General features: G+C 39.5%; 1 protein-coding gene across 8 annotated transcripts in view; it reads right to left on the bottom strand.

Moving 5' to 3' along the window:
* Nucleotides 1–23162, bottom strand: part of LOC137109162 (vacuole membrane protein 1-like) — a 55895-nt gene extending 32733 nt beyond the window's left edge. For 2 of the 8 annotated variants that reach the window (XR_010912279.1, XM_067494641.1), the window contains exons 1-6: nucleotides 23004–23162; nucleotides 21122–21247; nucleotides 20824–20959; nucleotides 18365–18455; nucleotides 16902–17012; nucleotides 3044–3286 (exon numbers count right to left, since the gene is read on the bottom strand). Coding sequence is in view for 7 of the 8 variants with exons in the window: in XM_067494641.1 (XP_067350742.1) it covers nucleotides 3044–3286; nucleotides 16902–17012; nucleotides 18365–18455; nucleotides 20824–20959; nucleotides 21122–21224 (684 nt within the window). In the remaining variant the exon portion in view is untranslated. Of the gene's footprint in view, nucleotides 1–3043; nucleotides 3287–16901; nucleotides 17013–18364; nucleotides 18456–18914; nucleotides 19054–20823; nucleotides 20960–21097; nucleotides 21248–23003 lie in introns of those variants that run through there. The other 6 variants (XM_067494637.1, XM_067494639.1, XM_067494638.1 and 3 more) reach the window with 6 other exon arrangements.
* Nucleotides 23163–24177: the final 1015 nt, after the last annotated feature.

Raw genomic sequence — 24177 nt, 5'->3', positions numbered from 1 at the left:
AAAACACAGGCCAAGGGAAGGTGAAAAACCAGTTGCCAGCTCTAAACAGCATATCAACACACTGCACTGCTAATAGCTTGGTTCCAATCCTCTTTGGCCATGTGGAATCCTGGGTTTCTGGAAAATTTAATAAGTGCTAACAAGCCCAGGGGGGTCCAAATAAACCAAGATATCAATATCTGACAGCCAAAAAGGGCTTGTAGCTATAAAACAATGAAGCCTGTTTGAATGGGGGGGGGGGGCTTACTGGGGAAAAAAACTGAAGTGATTTGAGAAAAATAAATCCTCAGCACTTGGTCGGTTCACCAAGTTCATACCGCCAAAACATGAGGACGAGGAAGCAGTGTGTGTGTGTAGGGGGTTACAGACTTAATTAACACGATGAAAACAGCTGCCAAAAAATGCTGCGTTTTTGGAGGTGCTCAGTGCTCATTACTTTGTTGCATTAGGGTGAGAGTAGGGGTTCACAGGACATGGGAGAAGATGCTGAAGATATAATCAGTGTAAGTTATAATTACATATAGGATTAGGATGATTTCAAGCCCCACACAGCCCTACAATATGACGAGGCAGCAAATAAAAAAAATACCTTAAAACTTCTGCATTGGAACTTGTCTAGGTGGAACATGCACAAAGTCACAGCTTCAATCTCTCTCCCAGAAGAACATAATTGACTAATCACAGCCACATTACTTACATGTAGCTGGATGGCTGAGCCAGAAGATGATTAGTGGGTAGTTAGCAACCATGGCAGCAACAACAAGCCCAAACAATCATTCTCAGGAGGCGGTGCTATCCCAGAACCTGGCAGACTGCATCTTTAATCTGGACACCCTCCTCTCTTGTTAACACTGCGGTCTTTGATGAAATCTGCCAGTTTTTTCTTATAATGGAGATGTGCCTTAATCTTCCTGGCAGCTGCTCCACTGAATAGTCCTGCCTCTGTTTGTGTGCGTCTGGGTGTGTAGTGAAATACATCCACCTGCGTAGTGGTGGTGCTTGAAGTGGTGCTCTTCAGGAGGTGATAGAGAGGTTTTAAGCGGAACAAAAAAGAAAAACCAAAAGGGAAAATATAGAGTAGGAAGCACCGAAAAAGGAAAGAGGAGAGAAGAGGTAATCTGTCATGTCTGATCACCCAGAAGGTGGGAGGCTGGCACAAGGGGGAGGTGGGGTTGTTAGAAGGGGTACACTGAAACCGTGGGTGCAACAGGTGTTTCCAATTGCAGAGCTGACAAGTCTCAGCTGTGCCTGGCTGAGGTCAAACGGGTGAAGTGATGAGTCCAAAGGGATTGGGTGGCACACACACCCACTGACATGGACTCCTATGCCACACCTTAAGAGTATGATGGTGCTGCTGCTGATGTGGCTGCAGCTTGGCTCAGAAGAAGTCAGAAAAAGCAATATGCTGCACCTTTAAATCAAAGAGTTTCTATGAACTTCATGAGGATGAGGATGAGGATCAGTGTACCTGCTACACACACTAAATGGGATTTAGGTATATTAAGACGTTGTGTGTTTCATTTAAAAACATACTTTTATTTTAAGTTGAGTGAAAGGGGAAGAAGAAAGACCTACAGTATTTGCTATCAGAGTATTGCTTTTTCATATAAATGTAATATTTAGCATACAAAGCAACAGTTTAATGTTGGGGTTACTAAATTAGTGTATATATACAATAAAATGCCATTACTAAGTACCATAGTACAATTATGTATTGCAAAGGTATCATTATCCAATACTTTAGAAATTCATTAAACCATAAGATCACATGTATGCTCGAACATTGAGCATGTTTGTACGTGTGTGTATAGTTAATGTATTACAAACAATAAGGAAGCTTCAAGGCTAATTACAATACAGTGCAGTTTGTGGAAAGCAGTGTATGTAACAGCGTCACTTTAATATTTCTTGCTTGTAAAATTTAGTTTGTTAAAATTTAAAAAAGCCTGTTAAGTTCCTGTAAAGCGCCCAGTAGTGAAGTGGCTGAGAATCTGTATTTCCCCATCATCTCAGGCCCTTCCACATTATACAGAACAAGGAAACAGATAACAAAGAATGATAACACTCATATCATGTGACAGTTCTCTTTTCTCACTGTTCAGCAGTTCTGTGGTTCTCATGACGAGAAAAAATAAACTGACAATTATAGTGAACATGACAAGACTCTGTAGTGACGTGTTGATCACTGTTGCACATAGTTGTGTCTTTATGCGTCCTGCATTGGTTTCATGGTAAGTCTGAGACATGAGTCTAGGCATAACACAACACTGTTATGATTGACTGAAAGCAAAATGGAATTATACATATTAACATGTAACTGCGTTATATTTATATTATAAAGAGGCACAATATTTCTGTTCTGGCCCTGAAAAAAGATGTAATAGAGTGAAAATGTTTCATGTTTCTCAGCAGCCACAAGGCTGGTTAGAGGTGTGAAACCACTGACACTGCACAGGGGAAATTCAAGTTAAGGAGCTGGGGTTTCCAAGCAAATGAGTTATCAATGAATATGTTTTTCACCCAGAGTAATTGTGAATTTGTGTCATTTCTCACGTAAAATCTTACTGGTAAAGGAACTGCAAAACAAAAGGCGGTACTACAGCCTTTACGGTCTGATGATCTACATTATTTAAATGAATGGTTGTTTTAGGAAATTATTAAAAAAAAATAAAAATTTCACTTTCTACACTATGAATGACATTTTAATAAAAATAAGTCTGACTTGTGCACCTTTTCAAGTCCTTGGCATATATGTTTTGAACCAGCCCAAATAAAAAATATGTTATTATTATGTTATATATTTTGGTAATTTCCATGTTTATACCATCTTTTAAAAAAAAAATATATATATATATATATATATATGGTGGTCATTTGAGAAATATAAGGTTTACACCTGACAGAGATACTTCAATACTTCAAAGCCTGAACACTGGTAAAAGTTGTGACCACAACTAATACATAAGAAATGTTTATAACAGCTTTACTCTGCAAAGATGCTGCAATTCATCTACAATATGTATGGCCAGCAATAGGCACTTACCCACATACAAGATTCCAAGCGGACTTTGGTGATGATGGTCCAGAGAGAGACAGTTCCCTGGAGGCCTCCTGACCCCACCCCTCTGTCTTCGCCTGCGGTCTCCACGCCCACCTGCTCAGCATCTGGGCCTAGTTTTGGTGTTTCGTGTTGGGGACAAATTATTTGGTCTGGGTAAGGTGGTTCGGGAAACTCCACGGAGCCACATTCATAGGCTGCCAAGGTCACTGATGCTATATGTGGTCCCTGAGAAAAAGAGACAGAAAGTGGAGAAAAAGGAAGAAAGAAAGGAGTGAAAAACAGAGTGGGAGTTAATCCACCTGTTGGAAGTAGTTTTGAGTCAGAGGAAGAACCCTTCATTAATTGCAAAGGGAGAAAGTGACAGTGGTGAGTCACCGCTGATTGATAACATAAAGACAGTTATATGTGGGCTAGTATCTAGGCCTTAATTCTTTTGTACTTTCTACAGCAGTGGAACTTTTCCTCTGCTTTTTATTATATATAGGCTGAATTTTTGCTTGTTCTAGAAAGATCTTGTAAGGTGGCCTGGACAAATATATTGATAGAAATGGTGATAAATAAGTGGACTGAAAGGATATTTCGAGCAGATAATTGTCTTAGGTTATTAGGGATCAGCCTATGGTGAAAAGTATAATTGCCTTTTCATATTGTTGTGTGCATACATAGAACACGGGTAGGAGAAAGAGATAAAAAGAAAATATCTGCTAAGCATTGTGAAGTCTGTGTTCAAGCAGCTTGACGTTCCTGTGACTACATTTACTAATATTGTTTTTTTCTTTTAGAAATTTCAAGTTGTACAAATGCGGCTTTAGCTGACCTTGCTGGATTTAGCTGCACGAGTAAAAGTAAATAAAGGAAAAACTGGCAATGATTTTTCATTTCTTCAGTAGAATGACGTTTTACAGGGAAATAACAGAAGTATTTCTGAAAGTATGCGTTGCCGTTGAATTTTCTAAATGCTTTCCAAAACGTTTTAATGCTGTGCCACAAACTAAATTCCATTCAAACGATATCTCAAACACAGATACTAGTAGTGATAAGTAATAACATTTTGAAATTGTTGTACGTATATGTGTTATTTTTGTGTTATGTTTCAGTCAAATACATATGTATTTATGTAAAGGTAATCTGGGCGAAGCAACCCTAAATAAATAAAACCAATTATTTGGAGGGAACAATGTTTCCTTGTATGAACCCCTGTGAAATCCCAGGAGACGATAGCAGCACAAGTCAGTTTCTTGCACTGAATTTATGGTTCACTAAGCACTGAATGACCTGACCATGCATAAAAACAGATTTTTGCAATGAAGCAACCACAGTGTCTGCAGTAATTTATGAACTGAATACAAAAGTTGTGTTTTCTTTATTAGACTACAATTTCTTGCCATAAATTCTATTTACCCCAGTGATTAGAGAACAATGAAGTCTGATGATTATCTGAGTGTTTTGGAGAGAAACATACTGCAAAATGTCAGAGAGCTCTATCTCAGTCAGACAAAAATAGACAGTTTCCCCAAGAAAAGTTGAAAAGTGTGGAAGTTGTAGAGCACTTGATTGATTGCCTTGAAAGGCTTACGTTATGGGTCCCAATATTTTTGTCCATCTTGTTTTAATTTGTCGTACGCCAAAGATGTAAAATGATATGTTGCATATAAAAACCAAAGCAACACGCTTGTTCTGTTAAGTATGGATTAGAGTGTGGTCGATGGCAGTTACTTTTGTCAGTTTAAACCTTTTGCTTTTTTAAGTTAAAGTACCAGCACTTTCAGCCATGTGTGTACAAATTACCAAGTGTAGCCATTTGCCTATTGCTCTGGATGTATACCAAGAGAAAAGTCAGGAAACAAAGAGCAGCAGTAGCAGTGGCAGCAGAAGAAGCAGCTTCTAAATTCAGACTCTTCCCAGACATAATTTATTCATGTTTGACTGTCCCTGCTTCAACAATGACACATTAGCATACTAGAGGACCCGCTGTCTTTTATAGGACCTAGTCTGTTTTACATTTCTGGCTCTTGTTTATTTACTCCTTACTATTAGGCTTTCACTCAGAAAACAGAGGAATCAACGGGAGAAGAGTCGCAGGTTGGATTTCTCCTACTTAGTAAAAGGCAGCTCAGGTTTTTGCTCTAGATTCTGCAGACCAAGAAAGTCATCCACAATTCTGCTGTGTTGAAACTCTAAAGGCCCCACACACTCACAATGAAACTCAATTACACAGAAACACCAAAATGAACATATCAAAAGGGGAAATCTCCATGTCAGCACAATTTAATGATAAATAAATAATAATAATAATAAATAATTACTATTAGTGGTTTAAGTGAATTTCAGACACCTGTTTTACATTTCTTATGGTGCAGCCGTTTTTAAGAGAAATTTCTTTTCCCATTTAGGTCAATTCAGCGGTTGAAATGGTTTGCTAAACAGGGCAGAACACGAAAAATAATATTTTTGTTAAACCTATACCAGTCCTGCAATAGAAATTTCAACAGAAAAGTTATTTTGTGTGCGCAACAAGGGAACTATTTGTGTCATCACAGATCAAAATGTTTGTTTTACACTGAACAGGATCCAGTTGTGAAGAAAAGGTCCGGCAACTTTGCATTCCCTCTGCCAAAATGAGTGTTACACACTGAACGAGATGGAGTTAAAATGACCGATGGGATCAAACAAGTCAGTAGTATGAGCCCTGTAAATAAAGGTAGGTCCATTGAGTGGGCTGATGTGTACTCTGTCTAGTCCATGTGTTTACACTCGTGCGTATGTGTGTAGGAAGGGTGCTCCCAGTGACGCACAGTGTCAGTTTGGAATTATGCAATATAGTGGCAAAGCAATCTTGGCAAACCTTGGGTGGGGATGAAACGTCCGGAGCTGTTTAGGACAAAGCGGTATAGGACAGAACGTGGGAGGATAGGACAGTGGCATGTAAGGCAACAAAAAAGTGGTCTTGAGATTAGTGTCCTTTCTAAAGGTGACAGATGAGTTCACGTGTTCTAGCAAGCAGGTGCTTTAACATTTTTATTAATAATAATAAAAATAAAAAAGATTTTCACACACTTGTTTCCTTACAGAAAAAGACAGAGAGGAAAATTCTTTACTGACCCAAAGATAGGAGTCAAGCAACTCCCATCACTGACCCAGCCAGACTGGACACTCCCTAGCCTCACATCCTCCCCAGTGACTCTCCAGTTAGATCAGGCCCCCCAGACATCCACACACACACACACACACACACACACACACACACACACACACACACACACACACACACACACTTCATACACATTACACATTCTCCTCCACTAAAACCCTCCAGCTGTGTCTCAGGTTGTGTGTTTAGCAAACACACAAAGACAACCTGTCAACAGTGTTGCGTGACTTGGAGTGCATGTTCTCTCTTGCTCCCTCTTCATCTAATGCTGTGTCACTGCTTCTCACCTTACACAAAGCCCAGTCCTCTCATGTTGTTCAGGTGAGTCACTATGAATCTGTAGCCCAGCCCACAGCAACTAGGTAGCTGCTCTCTTTCTCATTTAATTACTGATGAAAACATGGATTTAGAGGCACACGAACACTCCTTCTAAGGCATAGCAAACATAGCATAACACAGGTGGAAAAAGAAAATACACAAAATGCAGTAAAGGAAGCATTTTTCTCTCTGAGACAGTTTACTATTAAATAAAGTAGTAGTGAGGGTGTATGTGTGTGTACTGAATTAACAATCCATCTCCAACTCTGAGATTTGTCTAATCCTGAAATGCACATTTGCACTGACCCAAGTTTATCTGTGGCAACCTGCACACTTTTGGCATCTCCACTCTGCACTCACATGGTCACTCTGAGCCTGAGATAAAACACACAGTGTGGATCTGGCATTAAAGTTATGTATGTGTCACTACAGAGCAGTGCACGTGAATTGGAGCGCACGCTCCAAACAGGGAAACGACTGTCATGCAACCATAGTTAAGATATTCACTGTGAACTGATCCCTACATTTAACACTAAACAATATGTCACCTAAAGTCCCGGCATACTGGATTTATTTCTTAGGGAAAATGAGTTGATTTAACCATTACCCATCTTCTTTAGTGATTTTAATCCCACTCACATCACATATGTGGGCTAATTTAAAGTGGAACCCTGAGTGTTTTCCCTCAATTGTCCCTCTTCTTAGTTTAGCTCCGTGTTCAATATAATGAACTTATGGGAAAATGGAAGAGGTCAAAAAATTGTTTTTGCTGATATTATTAACTGAAACATAACGCAAAAAGCTAATTTGAGAATCATTACAACATCGGGAAAATATTTATAGCCATCAGGAGAGTAAGATCTCACCAAATAAGCCTTGTAATGACAGCTAGGTAAATAGTAGTATTCATTTTGGCTACACAAGCGGGATGTCAATGTCCAGGCCATATCCTGTCATTTCACGACAGTCAAAATGCTAAAATGATCATGTAAATTATTAAATATTTCTTTTCTCAACACCAACTGTATTGTTAGTCCCATCAGAATACGTTTTAAAATAGGTTTGACGCATTGCGCAGGGCTTTACTTCTTTTAGAGTAAATTTTCTTATGAATGGGTTCCCATTTTGTTAATGTCATGCATAAGGATGCACATGCACGCATGTGATCAAACAGGGAGACGTGACACTCTACACATTCCTGCCACTGGTTTCACGCTCTGCTGCTATTCTTCACTTCTTCACTTCACTTCTTTTAAAAATTTCTCTGATGCTTAAGCAGGCTCAGCAGTTCTTTATCAACCTTTTTACAAAATAATGAGAGGTTTTGTAGCTCCTCAAGAAAGTCCAAAAAATTCCACATAATCATGTGTGGGATTACACTAGCTAATTCGTACTGACGTTGGTGGCCACTGGAATATGTAGGGAGTTTGACATTTTCGGAGTGAACTGATAACAGACTACTTTTGACATCTAGTAAACAGTTTTTAAATTTGAATCCGGCACAACCGAAATGGATTGGCAGTTACCAATACATCAACAGAAAAGAGCTTCCTCTCAGTGCCACAGTGAGAACATAGTGTGCGTCAGTGTTCCCACTAAGGGAGGATGTGAAAGCTGGTTGATGAATAGCTACTGCTGAGAACTACTGACATGGACTGACCTCACTGATTCACAGGATGCAGCATCATCGTTATAATAGTTTTGAATTTTTTAACAATTGATAATAAATAGTAATTCAGCTGATACATACACTCATACTTTAATCTAACAGTGTGTGACACAAATTATAACACAACATTTGCAAGGACAGGGGGCCTTTAATAATTTTAATTATACACACACTGCTAATTCATTCTGTACATGCAAACAGACACAGCACACCATTTCACCACCTATGAAAGGGAATTTCAAATGTACAATTTTGCTAGGAAGATCCGGCATAAACAGATTTAAAGTGTCAGCATCCTGTAAGTTATACTGTATATTAAAAAAAATTAATTCTCTGCATACCCTTAAGAATTAAATGCTGTACACAAATCAAAGTCTGACAAATTGAAAGGCTAATTTATTCAATCCCAGGTTACTTTTTGTTAACGTGAGACCCTAGTTAATACAGCCCATGATTGTCCCAGCCGCCAGTCCTTGCAGAGATGCTTGTTGTTAGTTTATAGTGGCCAATGGAGTTGCTTCCACAACCCCAAACCAGACATTAATGGGTGACCATAAACTGACCAGTTCTCAGAGACCACGACCACAGGACGGTTCGGTCATTAACAGGTCGCCGTGGTTGTCAAGGGTCATTTAAGCGCATTTGCCACGGCCCGGCTAGCATAACCTGTTAACCACTTCTTACAGTGGGAGACTGCTGGAGGCAAAGCAGGACAAACATTAGAGGTTAGTTCGTTATGAAGAAGCCCTGGTCCCGTTCTCAGAGGGAGGTACAAGAAGGCTGGACTGAGGTCCATGATGTAGCAGGGACAGAGAGGAGAGGCGGGGGTGTTAAGAAGTGGGAGGTAAGCACACACACACCCACACACAAACACATACTGTGAGATACTGGAGTTTTAAAGGACTGGTCCCAGTGATTTATCCATGTGGTTGCATCATATGACTTCATAGAGAAACCTCTCTCTGATGAGCAGACAGACACACTCACTCTGATCCCCACTGAGTGATAGATTATGGCTCACTGACAAACAATATTTAAAAAGCACGTGCCACATTCTCATAAATATCCCCCTTTCATTTGTATGTATTTTAGATATTTTTTAGGGTTTTAACAATTTCTTTGTTTATCAGGCCTGAAATTGTGTTGTAATCACTACTTTAAAAATTCATATCTACCAGATATTTATAAAAAAAACAGTGTCCAAAAAGTCATGTCTTAAATAACAAATATTATTTTTTTATTTATTTATTTATTTTTTATTATTTTTTAAATTGTACACAAAAACATAGAATCTTTGGTTTATAGAGTATAAAAGTAGTTGCATGAAAATAGTAGAGTTTAGGTGTTAATCACAATAGTAATATATAAAAGTTCAGATAAACCCAATGGGCTTAATCTGGTTACACCACCTGACATGGTTCTTAAATGCAGTTTCTTTCCCTATTTTAAATGTAATGTTTTGTTATGTTTTCTGTTTGACTTTATTTAATAAATTCACACTTAAGAAAAGAGTGAAAAAGAAATTGCGGAACAGAATTGGTTAGACTGTATTTTAGCTAGTTACACCGCTGAGCCTTTCAATGTAAAATCAAGCATCACAGTCATTAGGAAAACTGTTACACATTGTTTAAAGACATTTTGTTCGGCAAACATAAACATTTGGAATCATCTGACATCTAAACCTTACACAATTTTGCTCTGTCAAAAAAGAGTAAAATTTCAGTTTTAGGAGACAACGAAGTAGTTTAAGATCCTTCAAGCATACTTTGTGTGATATATACTTTGTGTCACACAACTTTCCTTGCATTTAAAAAAGACCTTTTTATGTTCAGTACACTATATTGATATTTAAGATCAATAATGATATATATATATATTCCATCCAATGTTTGTCTATATGTAAAACATATGTATATTTTTTAAAACAAAATGTCCAAATGTCAGATTGAGAAATAAGAAATATAAAATATAAAATAAAATATTTATTATTATTATTATCATTACAATGAAGCTTATAGTATGTACTATATTTAATAGCTTAATTTAATTTAATAATAAATAAACCAGTTAATGCTGCTAACCTCAACTGATCAAAAAATTTTCCTACTCAATCAGTAGAAGCAAAACACTTGAAAATTAACCAATAATTATTTTATGTTGTGGTTTATGTGCCTGAAAACACAACAACAACAATAGTAGTTTATTAACAAAAAATGCCTAAAATAAATCAAAATTGTAGAAAAAGGCATTTATAATCCATTCATTAAAAATATCGTTGCCTTAAAAGATTCTTCGTTTATTTTAGTTTGTGATACAGCAGTAAGAGCGGAAACAACCTAATCAATCAGCCAATCAATACAATTTGTTATTGACTCCAAAATAATAATTAAAATCTGATGTTTTCCTAGAAAACAATGCCAACCATATTCTGTTTCCAGCCTTTCAAGTTGGAATTGCTGTTTTCTTTGAGTGATAATATCTCGGGGTAAATGTAGATGTGTTTTAACAATAACATGTAAACATCAGTTACTTTTTTTACCATCCTACATTTCTTGTATTGTGATGCTATGAAGGAATTACAGATTAGTATTTCTGTTTTTCATTTTGCCAACTAAAATGAGCACAAGGAAAGTAAACGTTGGTCTTTATACAAAGTTTATCGGGAGGACAAGGACTGATGCAGCAACCACGCACAAGATCAAGTGAGTGTGTTTGATGGATGTATGAAAAGCCCTGGATGACTCTTGGGATGAATTTCATAATAAAACTATGTTTTAAAAAAACCAAACACCTGCCAGCAGTGCTCTGGTTTGGTCTGGTCAGGTTTGGCTTGTTCTGGCAGGGTTATTGGTGTAATGCCAGACTGGCTAAAAACTAAGTCCACCTTGGCGTGCATATTGCTTCCTGTGGGCTTTCTGAGTGTGTGTGTGTGTGTGTGTGTATATGTGTGTGAAAGAGAGAGATAGTGTCTTTCAGACTGAATAGTTATTGTACTTGGTATTAACAGGACCCCTGGGGCCTCCAAGACACAGACAGACAGGCGCATGCCTTAGATGGCTGAGGTGTGACAGTTAAGATTGAGAAGCTATTGGAAACACCACAAACATGCACATACACACACACACACCAATTTACAAATCTTTGAAAAGGTTTGGTAAGGATGACTAAGTCACAAGCTGTTTGGGCTGATCCACTTATCCGACCTTATAAGGAAGAAAATCAATTATATTTAAATATTTTAAATATAATTATGTGAAATCATCCTTTTTGTCAACGGACATAAAAGCTCTTTTGTGGCATTTCACACTGAAATACAAACATCATTAATTACAGGCAACTGCAGCTCTGTAAAATGCCGGCAAATATCACAGCCAACATACAGTATCTTTACTTTGTAAGTCGTGTTGCCTGTTCAAATCCAAGTGATGACGTTCTGACACTATCTAGAGGTAGTTAAAAATTAATGGCTTTAAATTGAATTTAAGAGGTCTTAGAGTTAAAGCAGAAGATCTGTTACTGCCAGCCAGTGGTGAGTCAAGTAGCTTTTCAGCTTTTCAAAGAACTACTGAACTTGATCCTGATGTGTCACTCATGTTACTTGTAGGAAGGTATCAACTGTCACTGGTGAACTGAAAGAAGAAAGATTCTGCAGTTCAGAGTCATGTCTGAAGCAGAATGCATGTACGACAATTAAAGAAAATTTGATCTGAATCGATATCAAATTCACACCCTACACACTAAAGAGCTGACATTTAGGCGACTCAGCTGTAAAAAACAAACAACAACAAGGACGACGAAAACTTATGAGTAGCGGAAGAATTAGGCCAGGTTATTCAGTCCAGCACGAGTGTGTGAGACACAACTCAAAAAAAGCTACCCGGGTTCTGTCTATGTGAACATACAGTATTGTTTGTTTCTGGGATCACTTGAACAAACACCCACACCAGTCCTTTGTCCGACACTCTGCCATCATTTGACAAAGATTTCCTGACCCACATGTTCTTGTCAGACTGTGAATGTGTGGGCGGAATGTACTAAACAGTATAACGGCATCTGGTCGGGAGAACTAAACGGGACCTGTGCAGCAGCAGTGTGTGTATGTGTGTGTGCGTGCGTGTGTGTTTGTGAGAGTGTGTTGGTAACAACAAAGCAGGGACAGTGTGTAGAAGCCTGCTCTCAGACCTGCTCGGCGCTATAGTGATAGTTGGCGATAATTAAAGCTGTGCTCCTGGTAATTGCCAAAAGCCAAAAGTTAATTTCAGGGGGTTTGCTGGGGAAAATCTGTATATTCAACACAAACCTCCACTGCAACCTATAATTTAGCGATCCTAAAAGAAACTGAATATAGAAAACTACAGAAAGTACCTTTATTTAGATGAGCCATTGGTTTACTTTTTGCAAGTGAAGTAAATCATGTAAATCATGAGACATAAATGTGCAAACAAACATGGCTAGTTTTTTGTTATTACATGGGATTGGTATTGTTTTTTCCTTGGTGGCTGCTGAAATTCATACTCCCAGAAAGACACACCGTAACTCTCTCACTCACACAACAGCCAAAATCGAAAGAGGAAAAAAAAGACTACCCTAGTTGCTATTATGTAAACAGAAACATGCGCAGCTTCAATTATAATGACTTTAATTCTTTGTTGCTCTTGATTTAACGTTGAGCACAACAATTTTCATGTTGCCCATAATGACTTAATGGCAACAGCCATTACTGAAAGTAATTTAATGGTGGATGACTCAGATGAGCTCTCTTCTAAAATATTTACAGCATTTCCAAGCTTTCAAGAGTCACACTCGTTGCTTACCCCTTCTCAGTTAAAGAGGATTTATGCAGGGCAGTGACACCAGTTGTCACTAGGAAACAAATGCTTAAAAAAGTGGAGAATAAAGTCTGTTCCACTCATGACTGTTATCTTTATAACCATTATGATGGCTACATCTGCAGGTGCAGGACTCTGCAGTACTCATCCACACCTCCAAAGCCTTAGCTGTAATGAAATCGCTTCAGTGTTCCTGCATGATTTTATTGTTTTCATGGTCTGTATTGTAAGCACCCACCCACTACCTCCTCCCTCAGAGCAGCTGGATAAAATACACTTGATGGTGTGCCAAGAAGTGTGCTTTTTTTCTTCTCTATGCCTGAGATGCTGGGTTTTATCTTCCTCCATCAACCAGGCCTGTCTGTGTACAATGATCTCCCGCAGTCTCAGCGGGACGCGAACACAGAGAGGAGACACAGGGCAGCAATTGCCCATGTCAGGGAACAGGAAAGCTGCCACTTCTGGTCTGGTTTCATTGACTGGGGATTTTTGCATGTTACTGGCTCCATAGCCCCCTCTGCAGTCAGCTCCACACATATTCCACACATACTGTAATGCCGATTTCTCTCCCACCACAGAGGATGTATTCTGTAAATATGTGATATGTGGTCATTTAGTTCTACCTAAACATAAAACTGAAAGATGGTTAAACAGAAATCGTCCATCCCAACTGTGCCATACGAAGTTCACACTGTGTTGGAATAGAACAATGTTACACATAATCAGTAAATGGAGGAAATAAAATAATTATTTGTTTTAATTAAGGAGCTGAGTTATTTGAGGAAGTCAGAAAAGGCAAAGAGAAATAATAACATTCACAAGTTATGTCATGTAAAATTAGCCCTTCAGAGGACCTTAACGATTATTAGACCTGACAGTATTCACACCCATACACATTTTTGCACAAAGGTGTAAATTACACAAGAACTTTTGATTAAGTATATGACATAGTGTGATGTTTGTCATTTCCTCCTGTCCTCCTTAACTGCAGACAGAATGGGACATCGACTAATTATGTAACCCATCAGCCACCTATGAGCTTTTTAAAGCTGTCAACCTCATTCCTGTTTTCCATATCTTTGTTTGCTTAAGTATACAATATACAATATATCAATCTTTAGTTGTCATTATGTGAATATAAATATTGATATTTGGTATGAATACAGTAATCCATCAATGCATGGAAAATAATTCAATACCATTTTGCACTGATTTCTCTGGTCAATTGGCCTCTTAGACCTCTGGCACCATCTACTGACTGTTAATAGTAAAGGCCTGGGCTAATTTTCAAACTGCTCATTATATAAAACAAAAAAACCTCCACCAATAATTAATATAGTGATTATTTTCGTGCCTTGAAAAATCCCCTGAGCCAATGGTGACATCCTAAATTGCATGTTTTGTTTCTGCAACCAGCAGTCCAAAATCCAAGAAAGTCCCAATAACATAAAACAAAGGGCAAATCTAGTGTTTAGATTTTTTCAAAATGAACGAAAATCTAAAAAATATCCATCAGAATCGATGGGGCTCTCTTGAAGTTCCTTGTTTTGTCTGACTAATGGCCTGAACATTTTTAAATAGTCAGTCTGCTGTCACTGAAGAGTAACAAACTGAAAGTGTTCCCTTTGAGGGCACTAGAACCAGGCCACTTTAGCTTAGAAAAAATGACTTCAATCATAAACTGGTTATCGAATCTGCCGCCATTCAGCCAAACAATTAATTGACTAACCGGATCTGATTTGTGTTTTAAAGGACTTCTCAGTTTGCTGAAGTGAAAATGCATTACGTGTTTTACGTACCAAAGTAGAGGAAAAGCTGTGCAAGTGTTCAGTGTGGCACTTCTCCCACGGCTCGCTGCTCTCGAGGTACACTTGTATACACTTACAGAGTCATTGTGGTGGTGTTCTCTCCAAATGTTGACATGGGTGTAAATCAAAGTCAAGGGCTGGTAAATATCTACGTACACTTCAGATCGCATTTCTAACATATTATTATGTTTTATATGGACAGGAAGGAATCCAGTAACAAAAAGGTCAAACTGTCAGCATTAGACTTGTATGTTTGTAGGGCAAGTATTCGGACCCAGTTATAACCACTGACCCAGTCCTAGTTACTTAAACAGGACATCATGTCTGCTGGCGCTCTCTAGACATCCAGTGAGAAATCCAAACATCTTGCCAGGACACCAAAAGCTCCCAAATCACTTCCGAATTTCTAGCGCTGCTTTAAACAGTGTTTCTACAGAACATTAGTATAATTGTAGTTCTCTGGGGTCAGTTTTGTGTTTCTTACTTTAGATTAGGCTCACAGTTAAAGAAAGAAAGCAGATACAAAAAGAGTGCCTTATTTCAACAAATATATCTACTTTAGTTAATAATAATAATAATAATAATAATAATAATAATAAATACTGGGGAAGTCCAGTTGGCTAATGCTTGAAGGTGCAACAACCACAGCTTGGATGCCAGCTGTGGGACTTTGGTTGCATGTCCTCTACTGTCTACACATTAACAGTGATAAAAAAGGAAAAATTTGGCTTCACTTTAATTGAATTTGGAAAGTATTTATTAACAATCTGAATAACAGTCAATTAAAGACATTCACCATCTGAGTATTTACCAATATTTAGCGAATACGGACCTAAAATGATTTACCTGTCTGACCTTTCAGAAGCTTATGTGACCTCACCCCTTTGCCAGAGCACATGTTGTCAGTCTGTACAGTACATCTCTTCAATGTATTGAGGGTTAAATGCATTTTCAGAGGCTTGGATATACAAGAAGTCTATTTGGTGGGAAGCAGAGTGCTTAAAAACGTAGCGTGTATATAGACGAGTATAAAGTGAAACTAAAGTATTTGAATTATTTATCAGTAGATTACGCCACAAAATATCTACACCAGTATCGGCCTTTAAACAACAATATCAGTCAAATGCCGCAAAGAATGCATGACAGCGTCTTCTCCAAGGAGCACCAAGTTCTGTCCTGAACCCAATGACACCTAAATCCGCAGTAGCAGTCATGGTCGCTAGATGGCGACATCCTACATTTGAAGCGTCCAGAACAGTGAGTTTAAGCCACTATCACATTACATTTTCTTGAGTGGCAGAGTTGGGGTTTTAAAACCAGCAGAATGGAGGACACACGCATCTCACAATGTTTCCAGTTCAGCTCCTCTGGGCAAAAGCCCACCAGTGTAACGGTGGACTCCCTGATGACAGATGGACACAGAGCAGGGAGGACAAGCAGATGTTTCGGGACCCTGAACTGATCAGCAGCAGATAAACTTAGCAGACACACCGAGGAAGCGAGGGAAGAGTGGCAGGGATAAACAGAAAGAAAGAGGAAGGAAAGTAAAAGTAGGACAAGAAGCACAAGTGGAGTGAACGACAACTTGAAAGTGAGTGACACAGTGGGGAGCAAGACAGCGGGAGAAAGAAAAGAGAAAGAACTCAGAGAAAGGGGTGGTGGGGGGTGTTTTTATCCTCGTGTGCACTCAGTCAGAGGGGTCAGTGAGTGCGATTGTTCCTGGACTGCCTGTCAAAACAGTGCGGCTACCACAGCGCCTATTCATCTCCGCCCCGCTCTGAAATGCACGCAGGCACGCACTAACTCATAGGAAGCCCCTACACTTTGCATGTGCAAAACAGCACGAGGAGCCTCCGAAAGCTTTTAATAACAGTCTTATTAAAGCCTTAGCAACTACCCAACAACGGCATCAACACAGTCTGTTTTAGACCTGCGTCACCACACCACCATCATCCGCTATGTTTGACTTCCAGCTCTGTCATGAACATGCACAGGCAAGTGAGTTACTGCAGTGGGGAAGTGACGAGTAACTTGTTGCAAAGAGTCGCAGAAAACGTTGTCTTACCAGGTAAAGGAGGAAAGTGTGGAGACCTGTGCCGAGACCCACCGAGGAGAGGATGCCCAGGCCGACCCAGTAGGCGCACCACCACGTCTTCTTTTCGACGTAACTCACATACTGCAGAGGCCAGAGACAGGGACAGTCAACCACATGGCAGAGACACATGCAGAGAGTGTGAGGAAAACAAGAAGGGGGGGTCAGAGAGAGGAGGGGAGTGAAAGAAGGTACGAGAGTGAAAGTTTGCAGCACAGAGGGCACTTTAAAGGGTGGGAGAGGGCAAGTGAGTGGTAGAGAAAGAGAGGGAGAGGAAGAGAGTGAGAGAGAGACCTTTGGAGACAGAGGATGTTGTTGAGTTTAGAGGACAGAGCTTCAGGGTAGGAGTGTTCAGCACACTGTCAAAAGAAAAGCACCATTATTCTTTTTTGGTGGCAGCCAGCTCTTACACAACTTGTAAAGTCAGGCAAGCAAGCCAAGATCTCTCTCTATCTCTCTGTGTGTGCCTCTTCCTCCTGTTCATCCACCACCATCACTCCATCCTTCACTCAATTTACACTTCCTCCCTCGAGCCAAGGCAGGTTGTTTTTAGGAGGAAGTGTGAAGTGTGTAGATTACGGGAAGAAGCGAGGGGACTGAGGGGTGGGGGGGCTTTAGGAATGACCAAAAACTCAATTTCCCAAGAAATCCAGGAGAAGAAAAACAGTTCATGCTGCTTCTGTCTTTGCTGGCAGAATGCTGGGAAGTGCAGTGCCAGTCATGGCTGAGTGTTACGTGTAGTTACTGAAAAGTGATTACACAACACTGCAAAAACCTCTGATGGCAGTGGTTTTAAAATACAGGGCTAGTGCATAGCAGAAGGAAAAAAAAACCCCAAAAGACAGTGAAGGGATCTAGTTAGATGTACAACAGAATCTACCGTGTTACTGTAGAATCAACAGTTCTAGTAGTTTGCCCTGTGGACATAAATTATTAAGTAAAGAGCTGAGCTCTGTGGGAAGTTAATAATTAAGCTTTGTGGTGAAGACACACAAGCACACACTTGCTGGAGATAATGTAAACAGCTACGCTCTCAAAAGTGTTCCTGCAGGATGAATCACAGTCACTTTGCTGAAAATCATGTGAGATGCTATAATCAAACTTGATCATGCATGCGTTGTATGTACTATGCAGTGTATAAATAATTAAACTGTTCCCGTATAGCAATTTTCTATTTTAGTGCTAGTGTTTTTCTAAAGGACTACTCAGCCCATGGGCATGAAGAGGCAGGGATCATACCATCACCCAGCAACATACCTGCCTACCTACTGTTACCTCATAAGCTGCTAATGTGCTCCTAAATGCTATGGTGGGAATAAGTTACAAAATTCAACCATGTTCTCTGCCTTTTTACATTTTACTGCATGTCAGCCCTACTGAGCTAAGGGTAACACCAGTGCAGTACAGTGACGATGCGCTTTACACTATGTAGTCACCTTCTGGTGTGTTCCTTCAATAATGTAGGCAATGGAGAGGAGGGAAAGCAGGATCAGCAGGCCAAACACAGTCTGTCTTTGCCGCCAGAGCCTGATTGAAGGAGAAGAGAATGAAGGTGGGAAAAGAGGGAGGGTATGAGGGCATGCAGTTAGAAAACATTAGCTGTTAGTGGTGAAATACAGTGGTCATATAATTAAATTACAGGTGTGCTGAGCACCTTATTGTCAAAAGTGAGAACCGCGATTCCCCTTTTAATTCTTTAGGTTATATGTGTTATGTATATGTTACCAGCAAGACTGAGCGTGTTGTTATGATATACTAATAATTTAAGGTTTAAATCACCGCCATTCTGCTCACACACCAAAAATCACAAGGTTTTTAAATATTTTTTACAGTGATGGATTGTTAACTTAAAAGCTCATTTGAGGTAGAGATTTCTCTTTGATATTTTTCTGGTGTATTGCCTTAAAATATGTAAAGTCTTGAGCTTTAAACTGCTAATCTAAAGTTATCTTGCCAATTTGTTGCAGTGTAAATACTGCTTCTTACCTTCTGGCTGTCATGGCCGTGGGTAAATGTGGTAAAACAAAAAATAAAAGCTGCCAGCGGTGATAGGTTTCAGTTGTTCTGAATGGCCTTTTATTTCACTCATTAGCCAAATACAAGTGTGTTGAGCAGCTCATCTGCAGTGCATGTGAGGAGTAAAAGCACAGCGTTTCTCATTAACATGCTGCCACATTCTTTGCAGCGTTTGACTGATACTGTTGTTTGGAGGCCGATACTGGTGCAGATATTTTTAGATTTAATCTATCGTTAAATAATTCAAATATAGTTTTATTCTTCTTGTCCCCACAAATTAATGTAAGTTATGGCAAGATGAGCATGTTCTCATTAAAAACTGTTCAGTCTTGATAGAAAATACTTCCAGTGTATATTGTACAGGAAAACTGCTCCTTATTTCAATCAAATATTGCTAAAGTTTTTTAACTGGCCTCGAATGTCTCTAAATAACGTGAATCAGGGGCAGCACCCACTGTACCACAGTAAACAATATTGTGTGGATGTGAATTTGAAATAATATGAATTTCATGATTTCCTATAAAACAACAGACCCTTTTTTCACTACTACTGTCTCTATTTACATTTGAAGAAAAACAAGTGCCGAACCACATCACTGAACATTATGTTCCCCTGAGCAGTCCCCGCACTTATGCTATAAATTATAAACCACTTCTGTCAACATTCAGCATACGGCGGTGCTGTACGCTCATTGGCTTAGCTGTGATGTGTACACATGTATATGCCAGTAGCAGTTACAACTCCATATGTTTTGAGTGTTAGTGAATAGCAGCTTCTCTCACTCACAACACTGCTCGTGGTGCTTGTGGTTCACCACATCCTCTTGTAGTTTAGAAAATAAACACATTGTCCTCACAAACGTAACCACAAAGGCCTCCCTAAGAGTACACTCTGACCTTCTTCTGGGCTCTTGGTGTCAACAAAGATTATAGGTGCATAAAAGACATGTTGTGCTGCGCAGGAAATTTGTCATCAAAGCAAATGGTGACGTAGTTCGGCCTGATGCTGTTGCTCTGTGGGTGGGGTAACTAACATTTACTCGGTGAGGAGGAAAGACCTCAGTAGCTCCATCAGCAGTAACTGTGAAGACTTACAAGGACAATAAGACATGCAAATCTTGTGATGTGGTTTTGTTTGCAGCATTCGAGGTTTCATTAGGCCTTATACTGAAGACTAAACAACGACAGACAAAGTCTTCTTGTTTGAAAGCACCAAGTGGTGCAAGGTCACCTCCTGTCTGTATAAAGCGTGTGCTTGTGGTAAGTATGTCAGTAAGTGAGACAGTGTGAAGTGTTTTTTTTTTTTTTTTTTTTTACAACCATAACATCCTTTTTTTTGCAGCTTCTAGCAACTGTTGCAACAGCAGCAACTATATAAATAAAACAACTTCACTAAAACACTGCTTAGCTCCTGTCAGCGTTGTGGCAGCAAATAATTACTAAAAACAACTCGTTTATGAGTCTACATGGCAAAATGCTTAGAAAGTTTATAGTTTATATATACGCAGCATGTTACGCCCTGAGTTTCATCTTTGTCAAAGCTTTTAAGCAGTACAGCTTAACTACGTTATTTGCAGTAAACATATATGTATGTATGTAATTTCTATTGTAATTTGATTTTAGTCACATTTGCACTTTGGCACCAAACGTCCAATAATGAGCTCATTATTCAGGCTTTTATGTTTCACACTACATTGTTTTTGCACAAACATCAAGCTTGCTATTGCTCTCCAAAATTTAGGAGTAAACCTTTATTGGTCAAATGCTCGCATAATATGCAGTCAATCGAAAGGAAACTAGGAATGGAAACACCTCAAGTGCAGTTCTTTAGAAACAAGGTTGTTTTTATTGAGGAGGTTGCATCCCACTCTTGGCCTCACCTCCATGTCCACTCTTTAAGAGTGATGAGCAGTTCCAGGCTGAAGTAGTGGAGCGTGAGAAGAGGTTTCTTCCATAACACGAGGGCTTCACGCTCCTCCCTGTCCGTCTGCTTTCTCTCTTCCACAGACTCCAGGTCTAGCCGCACAGTGTGGATTTGGCAAGCACACATACAAATGGGTATAAATAATAAAAAATGAGCAAATACAACAAAAACTTTTATATGTTTGAAAAGATGTTTTAATACTGTTGCACTAATAATGAAAGTTTCTTTACCAAGGGGCTAATCTATTGCTCAACTGTATATTAGATGTCTGCTTTTACCGGTCACTTCTCCATTTTGATGTTCCTCTACACCAAGATGCCTCTGAGTTAATTCAGCTTCAGCCCCACACACTGCCATCTTGTTTACCTGGAAGGCGTCTGCTGAAAGTAGACACAGGCCTTCAGCAACAGCATTATGCACCACATACAGTAAATCTGTTATTGACACAGGCCCAAAATGAATACAGACCAACATGCAATGATAAAGAACCTTAACTTAAATGTGTGCACGGCTGCTAACTAGCCTGTGCTTTCCTGCAGCTGTGTCCTGCAAATCACTGGTAACCCAATAAAGCCTGTACATGACCTAGCCAGACCTAATTAGCATGAGCATTGATAATGGGAGAACATGATAGATTCATTGTGAGTCCACCTTCCCAGATAATTAAGAGACAAAAGCATCGTAGGCCAAGGTGATAGGTGTATAAAGTAAAAACTATAAGTAAGTATGTGATAGTATATGACAAGATTTAGCTTTTGTTTCATTGCATGTACTGAAGGGAGATTCACACTGGTTCATACACACATGCTTACAGCTATGTGCACGGAGTGTCTCACTACAGAGACTTGGGTCTCTCAGGAATGTGTTAGTTAGCAGTGAGATGGGACTCTGACAAGGAGGTATGCAACTCAACATCTGTTGGAACTGTGTGTTTCACACCCTCACTCAGTCTCTCTCTCTCTCTCACACACACACACCCACACACACACAGACCTTAATCCCTGTAACCTGTGACCTAGGTCTGAGGTTGTGGCTCCTGTTTCCCTGTATTTACACTTGCTGGACTGTCAGGCTACAAACATTGTGCAACACTCAAATTACAGTGTGTTATGACATGTCTTTAAGATATGTAGCTATTGTATTAACACATTTGGATGTGCATGAAAAATGCTTAGATTTTTTTAATTATTTTATATTATTGTCAGATTACTTCTGCAGTGGTGTTGACATTTGCAGTGTTTTTATATTGCTTATGGGTCAAGGATCTGAAAAGGTGCAGGACCACCCAGTGAGTTAGATGTACAGTATTATCCTGAAGGACAAACACACATAGACACGTTGTGAGCAGTGAACAATGAGGGTGTGAGTACTTTTCAGCTTAATTCATGCAATCCAAGTGTCACACAGAGGAAAATGATAATCTTCTCAGACAATTAGACTGCAAGGCATTTGGAGAGCTACTCTTGGCCCTCTCAGGCAACCACAAACAAAAGCTTTTCATCACAGACCTTAAACCTTGAGCACACACTTGAACCAGCACAGTGCCAGTTCTTCATGCACAATAGTATTTAATTCACCCTATCATTTCTGTTCTTGTACTGAAGGGAACAATGCATTGTCGAATTGTGTCAGTGTGCAATATCCTGGGTAATATCCTGTTTTAGAATTGGTGCCACACAGGCCACTTAGAGTGAGATATGCACCTCATCTGCTAGTGCACAAATATGTGCCAATATGTATATTCCACACAACAAGTGCATTGATATTAATTGAATGTCCATGCATGTTCTACAGTCAGTACCTGGTAACTGGCTTCATAACATCACTACTGCTTGTGCGAAACACAGTAGCACAGCACTGCTCCAGCACTTGATTGCACAATCGCTTTCCCCAAAACAACACAGACCTGTTGAGTAACTCTCGTGTGAGGGACAATATGAAACTTAACTCTGAGCAGCACATACACATCAAGTTGAGCAATTTAATAAGCTGTAATCATTCGCCAGCTTTCAAACAGAGGTAACCACACTGTACTGGAGAGAGGTTATCCATTCACAGAGTGTAAAACAAAACAGGGCTGTAACATAACAGCCCATTGTAAATTAATAAAGCTTTATGTAAAAAGAGGAAACTCACCTTTCAGCTGATGTGAAATTCACAATGACCTCGCGCTCAAATAAAAGCTGTGGTGCAGACCCAGTGACAATGTAGGGCAAAACCACGCTACCCGTGAACTACATCATAACTTGAGTGCAGGGTGTGGTGATGGAGGGGCCAGTGAGGGATAGAGTACTGATACAAGGTTTCTGGGGGAGGGGAATGCAGGCTGACAGAAAAGAGACACAGAAACACACAGAGAAGCATAGGTTTCATCATTTGCCTGGTAGAACCCCTAGAGAGCCAGTCTAATTAAAGGTCTATAAATAAGTGGATCTTTTTCCTGGAGCTCACTTCTAACACTTCTCAGTCCTCTGTAGGTTTCACGCGGCGAGTGAATGAGTGGCATTTGGGCAAAGAGAAGAAAAAACACCTCTGGACATTGCATTTTTCAGGTCATAACTAGAAACAGAAGACCTCAACAGTATTGCAGTTTGTGAAGTTTAGCATCATCTTGTTTATCAGAGGGAGAAAAGTATTTCAGAGCACTTTCTGGTGATTGTACTCTGCCAGGTCACTCTGTTCCGTGTAGTTTCCGATTGTGCATGAACAAAATTTTGAGTTTTTCAGCTACTGTAAGTTACTTAGGGCTTACTAAGAAGATGCAGTAGGAAAAAGTTTCAAGGGGGCAAGGTGTCTGTGCAGTGTCGTTTACAATATGCACAACAAACAGCAATGTGCGTGCAGCACATTAAAGTAAAGTGCTAAACATGGTCAAGCACAGGCCCAAGTGGCAGTTCAGAAGTCTTAGCACTGAAGTCGGATCACTTATATCTTACTGGGTCTTGACCTGTAATTGTGCTTAAAGATCAACTTGCTAAGAGGTCATTAAGTTCATGTAAAAGAAGTGTCAGGTTTAAAAGAAGTGACAAACTTGATACTAGTGCTGGACACAAAAGTTGCTTCATATTCCTTTTCTGCATACTCTACTGCATAGTATGTTTGAAATGAACCCCCCCCCCCCCCAAAAAAAACCCAAAACATTTCCCCCTGTCTATCTACACAAAATAACACATAATGAAAAACATATTGAAAGCATTTGTATATGCAAAACCTGGAAAGTCCCCTTTACATATCCAGACCCTTTGCTGTATCAGTCCAAAATGTGGCTAAATGATGGTTAAGTAAATCCTGTTTTATTGAATAGCTTCTT

The sequence above is a fragment of the Channa argus genome, chromosome 24 (assembly GCF_033026475.1).
Source record: "Channa argus isolate prfri chromosome 24, Channa argus male v1.0, whole genome shotgun sequence".
NCBI lineage: Eukaryota > Metazoa > Chordata > Actinopteri > Anabantiformes > Channidae > Channa > Channa argus.
The sequence above is the reverse complement of the archived record's forward strand: the minus strand, read 5'-3'. Positions and strand labels throughout refer to the sequence as shown.